Source organism: Ptychodera flava, chromosome 12 (genome assembly GCF_041260155.1).
Source record: "Ptychodera flava strain L36383 chromosome 12, AS_Pfla_20210202, whole genome shotgun sequence".
Lineage (NCBI taxonomy): Eukaryota > Metazoa > Hemichordata > Enteropneusta > Ptychoderidae > Ptychodera > Ptychodera flava.
In genome coordinates, this window is record NC_091939.1 from 27,474,634 (window position 1) to 27,494,773 (window position 20,140).

Genomic DNA, 20,140 nt, shown 5'->3' on the forward strand with positions numbered 1-20,140 from the left:
TTTAATTGTATATAAGTATACATCAACCGGCAAGGGAGTATGTCCGTGGCAGCACAAATGAGGAATTGAAGATTCTGTGCCGATTACCAAGGCCCCGAAATCTGCTCACATGGTCCTTAGAATGCTACCGTGTCTTTCTACGACAGTCACCTATAAAAGTTGCCATGCAACTGACATATTATATTTACATATGCAACAGGGGAGGATACAATAACTTTGACCGCAGGAGTGTTGACTGCTGAAGACATTAATGCCGAATATACTTCGGATGCTTCGGTTGACTTCAAACCATTTATTGTTAACCCTGAAAAGACAATGGATAAAACCGATAGGTTTTTGAGAAAGAGGTAAGATCTAAAACGAGTTGAAATAAAGATTATTATTATTATTATTATTATTATTATTATAAAAATTATAATGCGCAGATTATTTCTACTTTTCGCATGTATGTTGAAAATGTGTATTATAGAATGCGTTATGAGCGGTGATGTATCATCTTGCTATCAACCGTGGTTAAATATATTCTATGGTCATATTTCTAGGATCGAAGACATTATTGGTCCAACATTCTACATAACGACAGTTGGTAGCGTACCTTTGAAAGAACCGATGGATGTTACCATGGGGTTAAATGTATCCTTATTTGACGATGATGACATCCAAGGGGAACCACACCTGCTTTACTGGCAAACTGGTAAGATTCTGTTGTCATGCAAATGTAATTATACCTTCTGTTTGGAAAACATGAAAGTAATTAACATTAACTTCATTCCTATCAGACATTCCACGATAAATTTCATGTTTGTTTGTACCGATGATGGTTGCATCATTGAAAGTTACTGCATTAACTTGAGTAAGTTAAGGGGCCGTCGATAATAAAAACTGACGCACAAGAAACGTAATTCCTTCGTTTTACTTGAACCTCCTCCCTCCCCCCTCAAAATCAATTTCGTATTATGATGCCGTTTCTGACAAACACACACGCACCTCTCCGATCCGCACGCCCGTGAAAAAATACCGGAAGGGCACATGTATTTCGCACAAGTTTTTATTTCACCTTCATGTCTTTTCATTGTATTTTCTCTCTCCGTATTTTGTAGTCATTCTGTTCTCGGTGAATGCGAAGGTAAATTGAGTTCTCGCTTCATAGACGCAAAACAATAGAAAATTCTTATGCGATTTTGACGCACACAAAACGAAATTAGCTTTTACCCCCCCCCCCCCCCCCTCTAAACGAAAGAATTACGTTTGTCGTGCGTCAGCTTTTATTATCGACGGCTCCTAAAAACAACCGCGAGTTTTACCAAACTGAAAACGCTGCACAGTAGGCCATTAACATCCCCTCTTCAACATAATGGACTACTATATTTTTGACACAATTTTGATGTGATTTGACTTAGAAAACGATGCACATAGTTTAACTCGAGCAAATGTGACAGTATCTTGTGACTTTGTATAAGTGCCGTTTCTCCCCAGACACAGACTTGAAGTCAATCGATTTTGTGTAAAATTTGAGAAAATCCTTATAAATCGATAAGATACTGGTTGATTGCACAAATGGTTATTTCAAAACCAACGTTTTATCCGACAGAATTGCATTGGGAAATCTATTTGCGTAATCCAGGCCTTTCAACCCTGAGAAGTTTGAGAAATCCCATCTCTGTAGCTTTAAAATTTTGGGAACCTCTCTCCAATTCTTCCCTCCCCCGGACCATAAAAAATGACGGCTCATCAATTATCATACTCGAAAAAGTAACATTTTTGGTATTCTGTAGCCAAATTCAGCAAAACAAGATACACTCTTTTCTTAATTTATATTATTAGATACCCAACAATGGAAAGATGCAAGCCACACGTGCAAAGATACTTTTGGAGAGTACAACTATGATCGGAATGACGGTATATTGAGCGTCAAGGTATAAATCAAAGTTCAAAATCTATTTACCAGTTTAAAAGTTCAGATTGCAAATTCTATATACCTAGGACGAGCAATTCGTTTATTTCCACTGTGGTATACAGGCAACAACGACAAAGCTCGAAATGTCTGACTTGAGAGTTAAAATCAATTATCATCGTTTATGTACCTCGGGTTATTTTGTTTGTTTGTTTGTTTGTTTGTTTTAGTTGTACTAGACAGGGAAAATTTGTTTACTTAAGCATTAACTTTAGTAAAACAAATATCAAAAAATGTTGTTACCACCAAAAACTTGACTAAGTTGTGTGACTTTTATCACTGCTTCTTGCAGGTGTGTTCAACGAAAGTTGACACTTTTACACAGCGATATCGAAGAAGTTTGGAGAAAGTCATGTTTTCTGGTCCAAATCAATTTACACTGGCTAGAGTAGGACCTTTTGCAAATTCTCCCCCAAGGATTACGTCTGCTAGCAACTTATGGATGTGGGAAGACGGCGGTACCCTCAAATATCGCCTCACCTATACCGATGACGACGGAGATAATGTCACATTTACTGTCGCACCCAATGCTTTAGACACGGATGAGGAAGCGAAAGTTTCAAAGGAAGGTGATTTCAGGTACACACCATGTCTTGACTGTTACGGACCCCATGACATCACAGTGACTGCGGTTGAAGAGAGATACGACGACTTCGAGGCGCTGTCAACGACCAAGGTTTTACGTGTAGATGTTCGAGGCCAGAACGATAACCCAGACCTTGTCATTTCTGTAGATCACAAAAATGTACTTAACAGCGGCGACTATGATATGATGCTTACTATAGAGCAAAGAAGCACGGACGATCACAGCTACCGAGGACTCGAAGCAGTTGTCGGGGCTTTCGACCCAGACACAGGCGATGCATTAACATTGCTCTTTGACCCGCCAAGACACGGACAACTCGAACACAAAACCCAACATAGGCAAATCCGCTTCATAGATGCAGACTGTTCTGATCTCGCAAATGTCACTGAAAATCACCTGACGATAGATACACCTGAGACGCCTTTCGTGGTATATCCTTGTGGACTTGTAACTCCACATCGTCGAGACAGACTCGCCTGGGTTTTCGCCGCCGTACGCTACATGCCACCGGTTGAATACATCGGGGAGGACTCTTTCAAAATCAATGCTGTCGATCAGGAGGGTGCCCATTCCGAAGTAGCTACGATCAGCGTGCACGTCCTCGCCAATCCCTGTTTGAACGGAGGATCATGTAGAGGGCCTCAGTCCGATCCTGACTGCTTGAGTAAAGAACGCACCAATGGTTTTGACGGTTACTCATGCAGATGTCCACCTGGATTCATTGGAGAGTTTTGTCAAACTAAAACGAACAAATGTCAACCAAATCCGTGTCCATACAACTTCACATGCATCGATATGGTAAAACACCAAGTTTAACTTTAGTTTCTACTCGATCTTTGTTTTGTGTTCAATAATAGTTTCTCCCTATAGGCTTCTAATGTGCTTCAGACTTTGATTTTACTGTCACGGTTAGTAAAAGACAAAGTACTCGTAATTTTTAGTCGGGGAAAAGTTTGATGACAACCGTTTGTATCCTTAGTACGAAACTGAGGTGCTTTTCTTTAAATGAAAAATCAAGGAATGTATATTTGATCAATGTTATGGGAGCAATACTAGATTGCCGTTTCCGTACATAATTGAGACGTAGACTGTAATTCTTGTTTCTGTGTTTTCGTTGTTATTAGGTCGATGCCCATTCCTGCCACTGTGAACACACCGACTGGCCCTGCAGTGAACAAGCGTCTGATTCAACCTCATATACCGCATTTATCGCTTCCATCTGTGGGGTAGGAGTGTTGATTATAGCAGTTGGTGCAGTGGCCATTCGCCGATTTCTCCGGAAGAGGAAAAAGATGACGGCTGTAGAGTAAGTTCATCACAAGCTTTACTAGAGTTGTGCTCATTGAGCGCTTTTTTCAAATACGATTTCCTTTTGAGAACATTCACACAGTTTTCTTGTTGATAGAGTGATGCGGTAAAATCTACGTAACTGGGAAACATGCTACAAAACAACAAAGTCTTGACTTTTACATGCATGAAGCATGTTTTCTGCTTGTGAGTACTTACGATTATGAATACTATTTTGAATTTGAATTGCAGACCTATGCCGTCCGTTGTACAATATGAGCACCGAAAACCACAATGTGACGGTTCAGAAGTAGAAAAGGGAGACAATAAATGCGACACTGGCAACGTTGGCGCCGATTTTGACGTAAAACCTGGACAAAGTGATGTGAATGACAATATAACGGAAGAGGGCTTTAGAAACACAGCAGCCATGGCTACCGATGAGAATGTTGATGAGGATGATATTCAAGAAATTGAACTTACTGAAATGCCAGTAGCGACATGTGCGGAAATAAAAAAGAAAGTACGTTACTTCCTCATTTTCTTGCTTGACTTCTCGATCGTACAGGACGAGAGCAGTTTATAGTTCAATTTATACTAGCTGTAAGCCTGTAAAACTACAGAATATGTTCAAATAACATATTTAAAATTTCAGAAATATTTAAAATTTAGTAGTTTCACATGAAACAAATACATTTTAATTTGTCCAGTTCGTTGTTTGATTGTTTTGGATGTATCAGTGTTCATTGATTTTTAACGTTTGTCGTTTGAAATCAATTTCATGTCCAAACACACACGTACATCAACTTTAACAGTCATCGTTTTTGCATTTTTCTCTCAGGAAAAAAGCCACAATAAGCATAGTGGTTCTGTGGCCATCATTGCACAAAGATTCGGATTTGTGAGCAGGCCCAATGCTCCGGTGTGTACTATAAATGTAATATATTTGATAACGCTAACAAACTATTCCCTAAATCACTTGGTTCTAACAGGTTCATTCCATATTATGAATATACTCAATGTGTTTTATGAACTGATGCAAATCTCGTGGTAAACCCTTTTTCTTGGAGTGGTTTATTGCTCAAGGTTTCTTTGAAAAAATGTACCGTCTTTTTTCCCGGAGTATTATTCAAGTAGCAAGAGCTTTTAACAGTAGCCTAGAATCAATATAGTCTCAATATATGTCTTTGTATTTTTCAGGAGAGAGGATCTTAACAATGACTAAAAGGCCAGTTTTGATCTTATTTCAGGGGATGGCATGGGTGCATAAGTAAGATGGATGAACTGACTCAACATTTCCGTCCCGGAGATAAGGACGCCGAAGTCTTAAAATGATCTTGCTACACATCGAACCTTCGACCCCGATGCAAATACTCCGTCCTTTCGGAACAAGTAACAGTGTATAAACGACGCCGGAATCGTTGTATTAAATATATTCAGATATCAGCACCGGAACTTGTGTTTCTGGCTTAATTTTACTTCATTGATTGATTAATTGATTGTGATATATTACATAAACATGAAAATCTAGTTTCTAGTTTCAGGTTACTATGAATGTGATATATAATGTAAGGCTTTTTTGTTTGTTAAACAGATAATTCATCATAAAGATATTATTATACTAGAGGCAATATTGCAATTACCTAAACATTATAATTGAGACAATGGTGGACATCATTATATCGGTGACCTCTCCTATTTCAAAAATAATGAGTGCTTATTGCTAAATATGTCAAGTCCGACCATTTATCAGAGTTTATATCATACTTGCAAAATTCATGCATGATTTCGGTGGAAACATGTAGGTTTGCGATTTTGCCAATACTCAGTGTTTTTCGCTGAAGAAAGATTATAGAGGTGTGTACTTTGTTTGTTAATCTTCATATTAAACAAGAGAGCATTATGTGTTGTTCATCACTCAGTGCTTTGGTTGAAGTGATTGCAAGTTTATTGGGTGACATGTAAAAATGTAGTTCGCGTCTCGAAATTGAAGACTTAAACTGTTTTTCAGATTAAGTCCCGTTCGAAATCAGTTATACAATCACAATGACCGCCATGCCAGAGAGAGAGAGAGAGAGAGAGAGAGAGAGAGAGAGAGAGAGAGAGAGAGAGAGAAAGAGAGAGAGAGAGAGAGAGAGTCATACTTTCTGAGCCTATCAATGATACAACTTTACCGTGAAACTGACCAGTCACTTGAGGCTGAGAGTATAAATCTATATTTTGGCAATACATATTATTCTCGAACTTATAAAATAAACGGTAGCTACAAGAAACTGTGCTGAGACCAAGACACACCTACCCCCCCCCCCTGGACAAATATGACAATTGTTCCCTATGCCTAAACATGAACTTGAAGAGGAAGAAGAGTGACACAAAAACCCTTTCCCACAGACAAAGTTAGGCTGCCACTACACCGACGTAACTTTTACGTCCGAGTTATAAAAGCAGTCTGAACACTTGATCGGCGTCAGCCCAGCTTCTGACCAATTTAATCCGAACAGAAAGGGAGGTCTAGAACCGACTTAATTGAATCCGAGTCGGACCAGATTTCCGTTTGTGGACGCATTAAGCTGGTTCCAGATGCTTGTCAAGTTTGATCGTAGACCATTTTAAGATCTAAACTTGTGGTTTGATAGTCAAGTTTACATTTACCGGACGTGTATCATCTCATGTACAGTCAGATTGACATTTTCTCACAAAGTTTAGTTCCGCAAATGAGACCATGTAGCCCGATGCCATCTGTTACTTCTTTAGGGTGAGCTTTTGAGTTGGTATTCATTTAACAGCCTAATGTAAAGCATAAATACCGTTATCAAAAATTAAGAAGAATGTATGAGCTGTGTGTTTATTAGACTTAAGATCTTAGAGTCCGTTTACGCCATCATTGGTGAAATCGTGCTTTGCTGTCGTGCATATTCACTAGTAATTGATAGAAAAGATCCTCTGTACACGCACATGGTGAAATTTTTATACACATTTTAACACACTGTTAGGTTTCTTTTAAGTGTTTAAAATTACGACCATAGTGATCCAACTCCCATAGCATTGAATACCTGTGTCCGAGGGGTCTAATAATAATTGATGAAGACAACTCATGACAGCTTATCCCTACACAGATCTACACTCGACCAGATGTCGCTATCGAGGCCAAGAGAGACAACTGGCCACGTCTATTAATATTCATAAGTTTACAGTAGCACTCCTGCAGTTATCAAACTAGTGACACCTGAAAATCACAGTTTGGCCCTTAAGTTAAATTGATAACCCAATACCTTTTAGCTGACATTTTCTGAATAAATTTGAAGCCATTGTGGGGTTATTAACTAATGAAAAGCGGACTTTCCGTTGCCCAGCAAATTCATTTGCATCAAGCCACGAGGCATACCGCATCTCAGCAAAAGTTATGACAATCCAGTGTAGCGCCAATGAAACTGAGAGCAATGAGTGCAGTGAGAAATCCGAACTTCACTCTTTTTATTCACCCTTTCACAAGTAGCATTGTGATTTCTTTCACTCTGCAATGCTAGTAGAAAATGACGCAAAAAGCGCAAGCTTCAAGTTTTCTTGCGCTTCGCAATGGCTAGCGGTACCACTGCACTTAGGCTTGGTAAAAGTAAAATAAGGGAACGCGGCTCCGTATTCATATTCAACGTATTCATGTTATGTACTGTGTTGTGTGTCGGCTACTTTGTGTTAGAATTTAATCGTGAAGAGACGAAGCTGTATCAGTTACATATAGATGTCTGAGACACAAGACACTGCACAACATGAATATGCTATACAAAAATAGTCAATTAGGCCATAAGACAAAACGTTAAACCACAACTTTTAACATACTTTAATTGCCGATGTATGGAGCAGTTTACGTTATCAAGACTCTCTACTTCAGAACCCACTGAGAAGGAACTTGCTTTGGCGTCTCAAACGAAACTTTGTAGTGGTGTAATTGCTTTTTTGTAATTTAGAACTTATTTATAGGCAACAGGAGGTGTAATATGGACACATGACCGGTATAGGCCCGGGGTTCATTATAAATCGTGAGAACAGCCATTTTATTCAATCACGTATGCGTTTCGAGAAAGGTGCCAAAACATTAGACTGATTTAACATTTGTAGATAAACATGTAGGACAGTAAAACTAGTGGATGTGTTATCATCCCAACCAGGCCAGTTTCTTTGTAGGGAAAAGTTGGACTGGACAAATCAATCACTGTGAAATCACATTGATGTTCAAATAGTCAATATATATTTCCTTGTGAATACAAACAACATAGCTTGATATTCAGGAGAGCGAAAAATGCAATAAAATATAACTTTACCGTTTTCTCAGAAATCGACGACAGTAGTTGAATAATTATATGCACAAGAAAAACGTTTCACCGAGAAAAAAGGTGTTTCTGATTCGGTAATAATCGGCATTTATAAACAAGGAAAAAAATATTACTTGTGAAAGATAAATATTTGACATATACGGAGGTACTGAACTGTTTTATTATCATACTTAGATATTTTACCGAGAAGAAAATACAGCTGTTTATTCGTATTCACTGGCGTTGTATATATGAAAGAGACAAGTATCAGAGTGCTCAATTACAAAATCTTATTCTTTCATTTTGATTTGGACATTTTTTATCTCACAAATTTCAGAAATAAAAACAGCATATAAGTTTTATTTTGTTGTTGCGATATACACGTAAAAGCAGTTAAATTTTTTAGGCATGCTTAGGAAAAAAATCTGTGTTGTAGATTTCAAAGAGCCCAGCCTCGTTCACGGCGACGATGGTGACGTAGTATCTGATCGACAAATCCACTTCGTTAAATTGGAAAGACGGGATACGAGTTTCGTACCACTTCAGGATATTACCACCTCCAAGTGTCGAACCGACAGACAGCTCATAGGTAAGAGACGAGTTGCTGATGAATAGTTTTGACCAGTCCAGGTGCACTACGCCCTCATTCAACCAGGTATAGAGAAGATCGTGACCTTATGAAAGGACAAAAGTGAATTAATTATTGAGATTACCTTGTGTACAAATAAATAAAACTATTACTTAAGCAATAACCCCTGCCGCAGGAGGGTATACACGAGATTTTGGTACAATGCGCGACATATAGCACGAGCCGATAGGCGAGTGCTATACTGAGCGAATTGTAGCAAAATCGAGTGTATACCCGACTGCGGAGGGGGTTATTGCTATTATATTATATCAGCTTGTGTGTCTTTGTCGTCTTGCTCCGGCATTTTCGTCAGTTTCAGCCCAAAATGCAGAAAACGGACGTCTGAGAGATCGAACGTCGGAAAATCATCGCCCGAGACCGAGCATTTTTATAAGTTTGGATTACGTTGACAACACACGAACACAATATCCTACGATAACATACGCATTATGTTCATCAAAATTTCATTAATATTTACATGCAACACGAACTGCTTCAGACACAGAAATGGGTCAAGAGTTCAAAGCAAAAGAAAAAGTAACAATTTTTTTCGTAAATTTACATAAAAACAATAGCGCTGGCTTTTTTGGCGTAGTACACTAAAAATAGATTTGTCTCATTCACTGTCAGTCCGGTGTGCGCCAACCGTCGTAACATTCAGACAGAGGAGGTGGTGCAGTGGGGTTACAGGTTCTATTTTTGATGGATATTTTGGATGGATAATTTGTGCCAGAAAACGTGCAGTTTTGAAATAATCCAGACATGGATTACGGCGACTGTATGAACAGTTGTAATATGCGAGCAGAGTGTGTTGCCCGATTCAGCGAGAGCTGCACGCTGACACAGCGATTTTCGTCGCAGTCGCCAGGAATGATCGCATTGTTATTTTGAACTTCTTCAAGTTCTTGGGCTACATCGTTAGAACACCCTGGTCTGTTACAGCCCAAACTTTAGGAAGGAATATCTGACGTACCGTTACTGTGAGGAAGTTTCAATTTATTTGTGTATGAACGAATACTATAGTAGTAGCTTCGTTTTAAAGAGCGGTATGTGGCGTCTCGACTACTGCTGAATCGATCAAGCAAACTACACAGTGCGCTGTTACCCTATACAATTTTCAAAAATGCTGGTTTAGGGGCCCGTTTTACCACTGCTATCAGTGCTAAAACAATATTTTAGCATCGCTCTCGTCCAATCAGAATGGCGCATGGTAGCATGATATAATATAATTCACAATTGTATAACATGTTGCAGTGATCATGATAATCACACTTCAGACATGTTTTCATATTATTAAGGTAGTATGCACCTCGAAAGTTAAAGATTTAAACTTTTGCTCTAACTTTCCTCAAGGAATCTTTCAATCATTCTCTTTCAAAATCAAGAATAAAAATAGGGGGTCACCGTGCAAATTTTGGTACTAGAGAAACGAATTACCCATGATTTGCCAATATTAGAAATTCAAAATGGCCGCCATCCCTGTGTTAGCTCTATGGAGAAAAATAAAAATTTTCGAATTTCGATAAACTAAGCCGGTGAAAAGTTTTCTTTCACCGAGAGCTTTAAAATGATCCCCCACATGTGGTATATCAGAAGAGAATTGTAAAAGTTTGAGAGTCCGAATGTCTGTCCCCGAGGTGTGTTCTACCTTAAAAGCAATATATGTCAATTAGTATTTTTAGCGAGGAAAGAATGATCTGAAGTTATGACCGTGCCACCAAAAGTCGAATAACACGATTATTACGTCAAGAATATTTTTCTTTGTTCAGGGAAGGATAATACGATATACATAAATGACTTGGTCTACGCATACCTACATTAACGTTTATTCGCAGGGCGATTATTCTCAAGCTAAGTCACATGTTAACTGATTCTGTATGGAGAGGACACTTTTGCGTCTCTCAAGCCAGCTGTGGCCAGTACTCAAAGTTTGAAGGCCAGTGGAAAATGTTAAAAGTTACAATATACATACACATTGCGTCCGTACAAGATTCGTTTTTTTCCTTCGAATGCTATTCGAAAATATATTTTGTCACTGCAACTTTGCAGGCTAAAATACGCCTGGAAAACTGCTTCGAAGCAATGTCAGGCGTTCTGTGTAGTGGCTAGATAGAGTACTAGCAGGTCGGATCTAGGAATACGAACCTCTGCACTGGAGAAAAACAAGTCCAAAAAACTGAGTACTTATTTTTCAGGTACAATTTTACTTTGTCGACATCAATAACAATTACAACTTACAAACCATACATCATGCCGACTACCATGCTACAATTTGTAGCCGTTGACAGACAATAAAGAAAACTCAATTTGACACAAGTAACACTCAGACAGCAACATTGACGACTTAGAACGACAAGGGTATAAATTCCGTTTATGTCGGGGAGAGGTTAAACACTTGCACATGCATGTAGTTGCTCGTGATTTTGATTCTAAAGCTTGATGAAACTTGTATGATAGTGCATATGGCAAAATTGTGACAAGATATCATTTCTAGCACTGTTCTAAACATTACCGTAGAAAATAAAGAGACAACGCATCTCTTATAGGCATACATTGCCCAAATCTAGGATTTTGGTCAGTTAAATGTATTCTACCTGTATGATATGGTGGACATGTCTCTATGACAACATCTGATGTGACCGGGTCACTCTTCAACCCACCATAGTTAACGGCACGAAGCTGTACTTGATATGTTTTGTAAGACTTTAAAGAGAGACCGGTCATTACTGCAGTAGTTTCACCTCCAACCGCAACTGACCGCCAAGCCTTCGTCGCTTCTTTTGTTTCACCCAGCAATTTGCACTGGAAATGAAAAAAACAAACAAACAGCTAAATATAGTGAATAGACATTAAACACTGACTAGAATTTCTTGGTAGAGTTTTCAGAGATGTTTCATGTGAATATCTTTTGGTTGGGTCCTAGAACAATTGTTGCTATACAATATGTAATTCTCACCTCAAAGTGGGATATACCGGACAAATCGGAAAATCCACCCCATGCAATACTGATACTATTTACTTCCGTTTGGTGGTTTTCTCGTGCATCATAGACGGTTTGGGAGGAAGTGACGACACGCAGCGTTGCTTCATGGGAGTGGGGTGCTTCTTTAACGATAGTAACTCCACTTGACACACCATAACTGAAGAGACCAACGGAGTTCTTGCAACGTATGCTGCAATATACGGTGTCTGCATGGTGTACATGGTTTCCGAGATCAACTGAAGCTGTGCTGTATGTTAAGGTTCTTGTGTACGGTAAAAGTGTAGCAGATGATGGCGCTTTTCCTATGGAAATATATTTTCAAAAATGACTATCAACGTTTGAATTTGAATATGAACTTTATTGATCTAAATTAATGCAGAAACTTTTCAGTAATAGTGACCAAGTTATCAAAACAGTTGTGAAATAGTTTTATATCACCAGAACAAACACAGAGAGACAATAAAAATAAATCTGTCAAGAGTAAATAATGACTATACACTAAGGTATAGGCAAAGATGGATAAGCTGTACCTTAATGAGCAATATGTTTGCTTGAAGGGTTGTTTTGGTGACAGAACAGACAAGTAAGCTAGTACTTTTTCGTTGATGCATTTGGTAACAGATTTGTAAAGTGTTGATCATGCCTTTCCCAAATAATAGTAGGCCGGGTAAGAGAACATCTTGCAGATGTTAAAAATCTTACGTTTTAAGGCCACGTTACATGCTCACTGCAAAATTTATGATATACCCTACTGTGGACATTAACAATCGGATAGACATGGTTTGAGTCGGGGGTATAATATTTTATCGAAAAAACAGTTATTATCTCGTATAATACTTACCTACAGCCCATTCACAATACTCAATTCCACTCTCTGGGTCACTGGCCCTCCAGTGTACTGAGATCACAGACAATGTTTGGTGGGTGAGATCTTCATCTTCATTGGGACCATCCTAACACAGAATACAAATGTAAGTTTTGAATTTCTGCTCTAATACTTTAACTTACTTCTCAAAACCTAAAGCACCAATCTTACACGAAGTTTCAAAGTTTAGAGAATTCAATTAGTCAAATTTATTTGACTACGTATCCCAAGGCCTAACATTTGAATTACCGGTATTTTATTTTGCTCAAGATCTTCTAAATATTTATATTTCTGTGCGATAAAAAGTAATAAAACAGAGAAAGAGTGGATGGAGATATGAATGAAATAGATGAGTCTCATTTAGCAGGAATAAAACTGGCACACACACATGTACGTTTGTATTACCAGGCATGTCATCAACCGAAAGAAGTGTTGATGTTTTCTCTATGTTCAAGAGATGTTGGGTGACTTTTATTGAAAGGAAGGGGGACATTCTTAAACTGGGAATTTTAATTATGGAATCGGACTGAAATGAATAAGCTTGTATCAGCTTTATTTGTAGTACATCAAGGCATAAGAACATTAATGTCTCGACCTGCCTTCCCCAAGGTAAAGACCATACTCACTCCGATGCAGCACAGCTGTGGAGGTGTGACGTCAACCGTGGTTGGTTCAGAGTAGAACACTGCAGCCAGATCAGCGGCATTCTTTGCCACCACGGTGACGTAAATTGGTAAACCACTGGTCAATAACAGGTCGTCGATGAAGACTTGGGATGATCGACCCACAGATCGAAAATCCCTCAACTGTGTTCCTCCTAATGTAAATAGAATAGATTACTGATTCGTTGTTCATTATTTTCGACTTCGACCTATTTTACACAAAATGCGAACACTAAACACTGTCATGATCAATACAAAGCTGAAAAACTGCACATTTTCGAAAAGAATTGTAAAAATATTTTGGAAAAGAACGGTGAACTGCCCAATAACATTACAAACATAATATATAAGCTGAAAGAAGAATCTCTTTTTTAAAAGTGAAGGTAAAACTGCAGCGATGACATTTCCCATGACACAGTTATACCTTTGTTACAAGTAGTCAATAATGCAGAATTGTAATTGCTAATATTTTTACCTCTAACAGTACCTATAGCGACCATATAGTTAACTATAGGACTCTCAGGATCTCTGATATCCCAGCTTGCATACAGGGAAAATTCTTTGCCATCTGTACGCAGATGTTTCCGTATAGGATCACTAGTAGATGGTGTACTCTCTAACTCAGAGGTTAGGAAAAGTTGGACGTCATCGATTGCAATGCCTGGAATCAAAGTTGCGATTCATATGACAAGGACAGAACATACATCGCATTTGACCTACAGCTTCCCTCAATCCGAAAGTTTTGAATTGTGAAAATCATACCAGAAATGATGATATGTGGATAATCCATTGAAACATTTCTGGGCCAAGATGCCGTGGTACGGATAATGACTATGCAACTGATCAAAGACATAAAGGTCACAGTTTCAAATAAGAAGACTGGTAAAATGACTTGGAAAGCTACTTGTTAATAAGAGTTAAGCTATATTTTCCATGCCTTTTCCCAAACATGATTTGCAACATTGATCAGCGTGCTCAGGATGCATCGGTCCTAAGCTTGTCAATATCGCCTGATCTTTGCCAGGAGATTTGAATGCTATTTCCTTAGACTAAGTGGGATGGTATGAATCTGGATTACCGAGGCTATTATGATGGCTGTTACTTTGAAGTACAAACAAGCACTATCACATACCGCTTTTGTCTCCAAACGATCCAATCGTAACATTTGACAACTCTGATGTAGCAGTGAAGTAATAAACATGCTCATACCAGTCAAGCTTCAGAGCTCTGGTTCGTCTCTTGAATAATTTAAAGATTCGATGCAAGCCGGGAAGGTAGATGTATCCCTGTTGTGATGCAAGTGAACTGGTCGACACGGGCAAATGACTTGCATGGAACGAAACTTTGTATTTTCCGCCAACGGTAGTTTCCACCCACTGTGACACGCTGCCATAAATATTCATAAACGCATTGCCCTCATAAGAACTCAGATTTGAACCTCTTGTCACATGACCTGTTCCCTGTACCTGCCACATCGCCGGGAGGCAGATGAATGTTTCGGAATTGGTGCAATCTTTCTCACCATTTTCTGCTTCAACTTCTTCAAAGGACGGGTTACCGATCAGGTTTGTGTTGTTGTTGTCGACTTTCTTTACCGCCTCTGGAACAGTGGTGTCCACTGTGATTCCATTCGAAATCGCTGGTTCGGATTGAAGACGTGCAGCGTCGACGGCCATGACCTTTGAAAAGTAACTCTGGCCTGTACACAAGGTGAAATGTTTCCAAATGTTAAAACATGTTGCAAATCAATAAATTATGATGTTTTCTGCAAACTGTGATATGTGGATTTATTCAATTGTGGGTGATTTGTGGGAGAGTGGATTGAATATGAAATATGAGTAAGAACAAATAAAATCGCCCTAGTTACATTAATTTGGTGGTTTGAGAATTTAAAATGCACCGTCTGATTACAGTCAGTATCACCGGATTTTTATTATTCTTATATAAAATATAAAATCAAAATAAATTTACAGCATCTCCCAGAACTTGGTGTCGACTTGTTGTACGGATGGTTCAATGAACAACTTCGTTGTTCAATAAATTCGTGTCAAATGTGATGATCCGTGTACGTTGACGCCCGTCTACCATACATAGTACTCGTGTACGTTAGTGTTTCTGTCAGTAACAATGACTTATAACGACATGTTCGGGTTTCATCATATTGTCATAGGAAAATTGACAGGATAAAATCATGGTCCTTCAACCCCGTTTACGTTCACTTGTAAAGGGCTGTTTGTTTTACCTGAATACCGTTAGGTTATACCTGATTATTATACATGCACAGCCAATAACAAGGATGAAATCATTTTGCTTGGATATCTAAAGCAATTTGCAAAGAGAAGATTTCATTATCAGCGGGAATGACGAAATAAGTTCCTTATCCGAATAAAATGTAAATCGCGAAACGTAACGGCGAGATTAGTCTTTACCACTTTCGTAATTGTCAATTACATATAGATGTTTAAGAACAATAATCTATTGAATTTGGTATATATTTCTTGCATTTCTGGCATCATGATTCGATGCCAGAAAAGCCAACACGAAGAACAATCATCACCATTACTGTGTACAAACTCTGTCATACAGAATTTAATTGCGATATCACAAGGGGTCGGTTGTGTGTCTCACATGCATTAAAATAGCTCGTGTAATGCACTAAAACTCTTTGCTTTCTACTATATTTAGAGTATTTGTTTGTAGTAGTTGACATCACCTGCATAAATGGAACGGAGTTTGGTACTTGTACATTGTAAAAGCAAATCTGGAATCAGACAATTGGGGGTTAGATCTTTGTATGTGACCGTACTAATGATACAAATTACACGAAATGACAAGAGTTACCAATATCATAAAAAGACTGTGACGGCAGCACATTAATGCAAAAGCTGAAAGCTAAAAATACATGACATTACCTGAGATGAGACCGTATTCACTTGTTGTTGCCATCGACAGATGAAGTCCAACGTCCCTACAAGGAAGGACGTCATCTGCTCCAGGCGTGTTACCAACGCACCATATGTAATGATGAATTGATGACTGCAGATCAGAGAAACCATGCCAAGACGCAGCTACAATCGTACTGGAGTTTTGATACTCAGAATCGTAAATTCCGAGACCGTCATGCACCACGCCGACCTCTGGTGGCGCTGTATCAACCTAGAACACACAACGTTTTTCCTCAAAGTCTAGGACCGTCACGATGAAATTCAAAGTTGATGAAAAGAAAATAACTGTCTAATAAAATAATCATTTGCAATAAAATCGTTTAGACATCTCCCATGTACTTGAGAAACTGATGCTATAACCTGAGTTGATAACCAATGGCAAAAACGTCTACGATCTGGATCTCAATGCATACAATTTCAGTAAACTGTTTTTAACTGTTTTTAAATCTAAGCTTTGTACATCACATCAATTGCACAATCAAAAGAGCACATCAATTGGTCGGTTTTATTAAACGGACTTGCTGCGACTTCACTAATACCACTGCCATCAAAAGTATTTACATTGCACTTGTTAGGAGTATCCTTGAGTATTGTACAGTAGTGTGGTCTCCACACCAGAAGTCGTACATTGACAAAATTGAACGAGTTCAGAAGAAATTTATTAAATTTCTTTGTTTTTAAGAGGGTGTGGAGTACAATGTTGATAATTATTTTACATTATGTTCTTATTTTAAACTTTCGCCTCTTTTTATCGTCGTCAAGTTTTAGATCTTTGTTTTATTCACAAGTGTGTCAATTTCATTACCGATTGTCCAGATATTAATAGCTCCTTCACTTTCTTTGTGCCCCAAGGCGTCTCAGGTCTTCTGACCTTTTCCGGATTCCAAATCACCGCGTTAACCTGTCTAAATATTGTTTTTCGTCTTGGGCAATGTCACTTTTAAATAGTGTCTATCGTTTTGATATTGATTTGTTTACCAGTCTTAGTGCTTTTAAAACACAAGTGTCATCTGTTGTATTATCTCTTGCTGATAGTCATTTTACTACGAGAGTTTTTGATGTTTGTCAGTCTCTGTTGTTACTTGTTTAGTGCCTTTTTTTAAATTAGTTTCTGCATGTTGTAATTTGTCTTTTTCATGTTTTAATTTTTCTCTGTTTGCATCCAGTTATGGGCTATGCCTGTTGGATGTCAGAATGAATAAATAAATAAATAATCTTACCATAAACCCGTCAGATGATGCGATCGACACAAGTCCAGCACTGTTGACAGCTTTGACATTAGAATAGTATTTCTTTCCAGGCCGGAGAGTCAAGCCATTCAACTTGACTTTGAATTCGTTAGATGCAACAATATTGTCACCGAATGACTCGATGTCTTGCCCTGAGAATAAAAAATTACAGCAGACTTTTCATTAAAAAACATTTTTAGTTGTCAAGTGAGTATCTATCCTTCAAGATATTATTAAAGGACCTATTTTACACTTGATAAAGAGCCTAAAATTATAATGCATCCTTTTTATTTAAGAAAAAGGGAAGTTAAATTTTACCTCCTACATGAGTCCCGATAGACACCAAAAAATATATGATTTCAGAATCAGCCTCAGTGAATATACTTTTCCAAGAAACACCAATCCATGACGTTGAAGACGAAAAGTCAGTGTCAACCAGTTTATCGAGGTCAAGCACATCTTTAACCTGTATGTAGTTATAAAAGAAGGATTTGACCAAAATCTCCACAAAATAAGGTCAACTGAAAATTTCATGTTGAAGGCAGAATGCACCTCGAGACGGATATTGTGACTCTAAACTTTGCATGTCTGCTTTTTATGTGGAAAAAAAATAAACTTGTGGACCAGATGGGGTTTTGATCACGGTTTGATTTTGTTTAAAATCGAAAAATTAATGTTTCTTACATTGTTAGCATAAGCAATGGCGGCCATTTTGAATTTGACCTCGGTATATTTGTGCTTTTAATTTTCTCCCCTGAGACTGATACAGTATTGTCAAAGCAATCCTTTATTGTTATTCTCGATTTTGAGAGAAACTGACTTAAAGTTCCCGTGAGAAACAATTGAGCAGACGTTTCCGTTTCGAGGCTTATGATGACAAGTATTGAGTTTAGTCTAGGGTTTGTGTGATAAGAGTAAAATACTTGTCACCTTGCAATCGGTTTCCAAAAGTGTCAGACTGTATAAGACTTAAAATTTCCCATGTCAATGAAACTAAATATGTAATGACATTTTCGCAGAAGTAAGCTCACTCGATTATTGTTTACATTCAATGCGATTGAAATACTGGAAATATCATCCCAAGCACATTAATGGTTTGAAATTTTCACGTGATCGGTAGAGACCGACAGGCTTTATCTGACGGTGAATTCCAAATCAGACTTTATACCTTACGCGACTTCGATACTCCTGGCGGGCTTCCGTCCGATCTTATTCCATCCGACGAAAAAACAGCGTACGCCGTTGCATCATACCACGCCTTTACGTAGAATACGTATTCCAAGTTTGTATTCAGATAAACTGAAAAAGTGCGCAAGAGATATTAGTCAGGATTACAATCTCTGCTTTTTGCTGATATGTTTTGGTTACTTCCACCGCCATATTGTACAGAAAGGAAGAACTTGCAAAGAAAAGACAAAATGTTAACGTACTGTCCCTAGCGGTAAAAACTGCAAACGTGTTCAGACCAGCGTCGTGCCATATTCTGTCGAAGGCGGGATTCAATAATCCAGTTCCTGGTGCGTCACCTTTGCTTCCAACACTCCATTCATAGTGTTGAACTGGTATCCCTAATGCATAGGGTAAAAAAGTTGAAGGAAATGTTTCAAAACAACAGCTATATATGCGAGAATTATGTTAAACTTGGTGACATATCGCTCGAACCAATAGTGAAAAAAAAAGCGAATGGTATCCAAATACCGGCATGCAAAGTGGATTTTGCTTATTATAGAGTATCGGAATCTTGCACAATATGCTTTTGCAGTGGAGAGGAAGTGTGAAACCGACGATAGAAATAGGCTATGCTGCTGGTATGTCAAAGCGCAAACCGATCGTTCTAATAAAGCAGGCAGTTCGATTAGTTTCATCATTCGGTTTTATAACTAACTCGTATCAGCACTAACTTATGTAAAAATGTCCTTAACATGGTTTGATTCAATAAACGGTCCCAGCGAAGAGGATAAGGCCCGATAGCAGTCCAACCTGTTGATGCGCTGAAAAGATGAGGAGTGTAATACACTATAAACACCAATCCTCAAATCTGTGCTTTGCTTATATGATGCATATTAATGAGTATTGAGTGACGTGCGCATCTACAGGTTTTTTCCCTACCGTTATTCGAAGCTCTCCACCTTGCAGCCAAAGCACATCTTGAAGCCGTGAAGTTGACGTCTTGGAAGGCATCGCCGATCACTTCTACATCTCTGTAGTCAATAACATCTAAGACTTGAACTTGCTGGTACAGATTGTTACCTGTTTGTGTAAGTTTATGGAAATACTATTAACCTGCAGTCAAATCATTTAATTCAATAACAGTAAAGTCATTCAGCTACATAATTTCCTTTCCTTCAATTGCGAAGGTAACGGAAGGGGAGATCTTGACTGAACACAAAATAACAGTTGCCTCACCTGTGACGTCATTGCAGTTTTCTGGTGTAAAGTCACACGGTGTGTTTTGTGGTGCACATGTGCAGTCTCCCTGACATGTCTGTATGTCACATCGCCTCAATAGAGACAAAATCCCACTTTTATCATTAGATTTAATCACCACAAATGTTTCATGGGCTTCATAACTTCGCAAACCAATCTGCAAGTTACAGAAATTATTATTTACGTTTTAGTCATACCATGCTTTTTGTTCCAGGCAAGATCTACATGTTAGGCTCGATCGAGAGACAACCAAACAAAAACTTG

At 38.4% G+C, this 20,140-nt stretch overlaps 2 protein-coding genes and 1 long non-coding RNA gene across 3 annotated transcripts; 1 reads left to right on the top strand and 2 right to left on the bottom strand.

Moving 5' to 3' along the window:
- Positions 1 to 87: 87 nt before the first annotated feature.
- Positions 88 to 5,042, top strand: LOC139146227 (uncharacterized). Its single transcript, XM_070717635.1, has 8 exons — positions 88 to 347; positions 543 to 694; positions 1,825 to 1,916; positions 2,247 to 3,338; positions 3,665 to 3,846; positions 4,080 to 4,350; positions 4,669 to 4,749; positions 5,028 to 5,042. Exons 1-8 carry the CDS (start codon positions 316 to 318, stop codon positions 5,040 to 5,042), a joined length of 1,917 nt encoding a protein of 638 aa, XP_070573736.1. The 5' UTR covers positions 88 to 315.
- Positions 5,043 to 11,488: 6,446 nt separating this feature from the next.
- On the bottom strand, positions 11,489 to 18,160 carry LOC139146228 (uncharacterized). The gene is made up of 10 exons (XM_070717636.1): positions 18,134 to 18,160; positions 17,768 to 17,915; positions 17,441 to 17,601; positions 16,188 to 16,431; positions 14,408 to 14,974; positions 13,751 to 13,936; positions 13,240 to 13,430; positions 12,590 to 12,701; positions 11,785 to 11,905; positions 11,489 to 11,567 (listed from the first exon to the last, which is right to left on the bottom strand). The coding sequence occupies exons 1-10, from the start codon at positions 18,158 to 18,160 to the stop codon at positions 11,489 to 11,491; spliced, it is 1,836 nt and encodes a 611-aa protein (XP_070573737.1).
- A 466-nt stretch (positions 18,161 to 18,626) lies between these two features.
- LOC139146142 (uncharacterized) lies at positions 18,627 to 19,683 on the bottom strand. Its single transcript, XR_011555093.1, has 3 exons — positions 19,559 to 19,683; positions 18,880 to 19,017; positions 18,627 to 18,748 (listed from the first exon to the last, which is right to left on the bottom strand). It is a non-coding gene; the product is annotated as an uncharacterized lncRNA (long non-coding RNA).
- Between the last annotated feature and the right edge of the window lie 457 nt (positions 19,684 to 20,140).

Bases quoted from the DNA above. Each gene is read 5' to 3' on its own strand.
- LOC139146228 (XM_070717636.1), bottom strand. From the start codon at position 18,160: ATGGCCGCCATTGCTTATGCTAACAAT. The intron at 14,975-16,187 runs GTAATGTCATGT...CCTTGTGTACAG, and splicing joins TGAATACGGTCTCATCTCAG to GCCAGAGTTACTTTTCAAAG. The intron at 11,906-12,589 runs GTAAGTATTATA...TGGTCTCTTCAG, and splicing joins GTATTGTGAATGGGCTGTAG to TTATGGTGTGTCAAGTGGAG.
- LOC139146227 (XM_070717635.1), top strand. From the start codon at position 316: ATGGATAAAACCGATAGGTTTTTGAGAAAGAG. The intron at 1,917-2,246 runs GTATAAATCAAA...TGCTTCTTGCAG, and splicing joins ACGGTATATTGAGCGTCAAG to GTGTGTTCAACGAAAGTTGA. The intron at 3,339-3,664 runs GTAAAACACCAA...CGTTGTTATTAG, and splicing joins ACTTCACATGCATCGATATG to GTCGATGCCCATTCCTGCCA.